Source organism: Diaphorina citri, unplaced genomic scaffold (assembly GCF_000475195.1).
Source record: "Diaphorina citri unplaced genomic scaffold, Diaci psyllid genome assembly version 1.1 scaffold720, whole genome shotgun sequence".
Taxonomy (NCBI): domain Eukaryota; kingdom Metazoa; phylum Arthropoda; class Insecta; order Hemiptera; family Psyllidae; genus Diaphorina; species Diaphorina citri.
Window position 1 is genome coordinate 61,383 of NW_007378153.1, and position 2,063 is coordinate 63,445.

General features: G+C 36.4%; 1 protein-coding gene across 1 annotated transcript in view; it reads right to left on the bottom strand.

Annotated features, from left to right (window-relative positions):
• LOC103511486 overlaps positions 1–991 on the bottom strand; it is a 40,252-nt gene extending 39,261 nt beyond the window's left edge. The window contains exon 1 of the mRNA XM_017445007.2: positions 888–991. Within this exon, the coding sequence (XP_017300496.1) occupies positions 888–964 (77 nt within the window). The 5' untranslated portion in view covers positions 965–991. The remainder of the gene's footprint in view (positions 1–887) is intronic.
• Between the last annotated feature and the right edge of the window lie 1,072 nt (positions 992–2,063).

The window sequence follows — 2,063 nt, forward strand, 5'->3', positions numbered from 1 at the left end:
CCAACAAAAATTCCCAAAGATTTGATTTGAGCAAAATTTGATCACGATTAAAACAGTGTCAGGTCAATTAAAAATCTGTTAATGGCTAAGTTTTAATTATGTACAAGATAATAATGATACTAATAATTAATAATGAATCTCTTGTATAATTTGTGGGCCATTAGTTTCCTTCCTGGAATCACGAAATTCCAAAATCCATTCATCGAACATTTTTTTTGGATATTATACAGATTTTGATAGATGATGGAATAAATACCTCACAGTGATATATCTCAGGAATTTCAGTAATTCTTTCACCAATGCGTGTTGGTCTATTACTGGATTAAATTAGTTCTCATCATTTCAGGATGACTCACAGATTTTTTCCCCAAGTCTACTTTTGTATTCCGCAAGGTCGTAGTTATTAGAAGCCAGAGGAGGAGAGGAATTCAGACGATTTTGGCCCTAATTTTGGGGTTTCAATTAGATCCAACACAGTCCAAATTGGTCCATTTCTCTTCAATTTGTAGGTATATAGTCTATCAATGAGTGTTTTGATGTAAATTTAATTTTGGCGTCTCCACCAAATTTACCATATACAATAAAATTATGCATGCTCTACTTCTTTGCCCTCTTCTTCTTACTACGTCAAATAAGTGTTCGCCCCAATTACCCAGTACAGAAAGCACCTAACCATGTACCTATAGGTGAATATGATTAATTCTTACGACATAAAATGTACATTGTACATACCTGGTTGTTACTCTTTCTTCTCACAGATAATACACCAAGGAGCTTTTCCATCCAACAACTGATTTGTCTTTAACTGTAAACTCTTTTTTCTTTCTCTCTCTCTCTCTTTTTTTTTGTACTGAGAGGCCTGAATTTTGATTAGGAAGGGTGCATACCTCATTTTGATCTGAGTGGCGGGATAGAGTATCCTGTTGGACGTTAGGTCTTTGGGTTTGATATCATTCTCCGCCATGTCGGCTGCTGATCTTATGTCGCACTTTCGTCTGAAACAGGGAAGAAACATTTTATCAGTTAGATAAACTTGGAGAAACAAATGTCGACCTAAAAACCAATACCAGCCTAGATCCTAGGGCCGACGAAAAATGCCTACCCCGTGTGATCAAGGGAAGAAACAATTTGTGGATTTTCACTCTCTTTTAAATTACATTACGTACCTACAGGACATTCGGAATAGAATCGAATGAAACTCACGACAACTGGGACTATAGAGCTTTGGCTATACCTATGTGTGACTTTGCATATGCTGTATCCAGAGGTGTGGATGTGGTATATTAAAGTTGTGTTTTCGATCAGTTAAGTAGCGCTGACCTAAAGTTCACACTGGGTCAATTCGTCTCTTCTTCACACCATTTGGCACGAGGCTGAGTATCCAAAACATCTTTCTTATGAAAGCAGTTAGTAAATCCTTTTTATTGCCTTTTGTCTATTTTACATTTACATGCCATCAAATCTATGTATAATTGTGCAGTATGGCACAGATTGGCACAGTTCTAGAGCCCTCCAAAGGTAGCTAATCCGAAGGTCATAAGGGCAGATTTCAAAGGAACGTTTGAATAGAGGAGTATTAGTAATGGTTCGTACTTGTAGGTACTGTTCTCATATAATGCCAAATGTACACGTCTTGTTAAATAGTCAAGCTTATCACAAAGCAGATTATCATATTACACTATGTAAAGTTCACAGGAATATTACCTGGATATTAGGCTGATCTGTCTAAACACAAGCAATCAAGTCTGAAATACCTAATACCAGGCTAATCTGTCTAAAATAAATAACTAAATAAATTCAAGTAGATTAAACCTGGCGTGAATTACCAGGAACTGGTGTATTATCTGTGAGAAGAAAGAGTAACAACCAGGTATGTACAATGTACATTTTATGTCGTAAGAATTAATCATATTCACCTATAGGTACATGGTGAGTTCTAGAGCCCTCCAAAGGTAGCTAATCCGAAGGTCATAAGGGCACATTTCAAAGGAAACGTTTGAATAGAGGGGTATTAGTAATGGTTCATACGTGTAGGTACTGTTCTCATATAATGTCAAATGTAC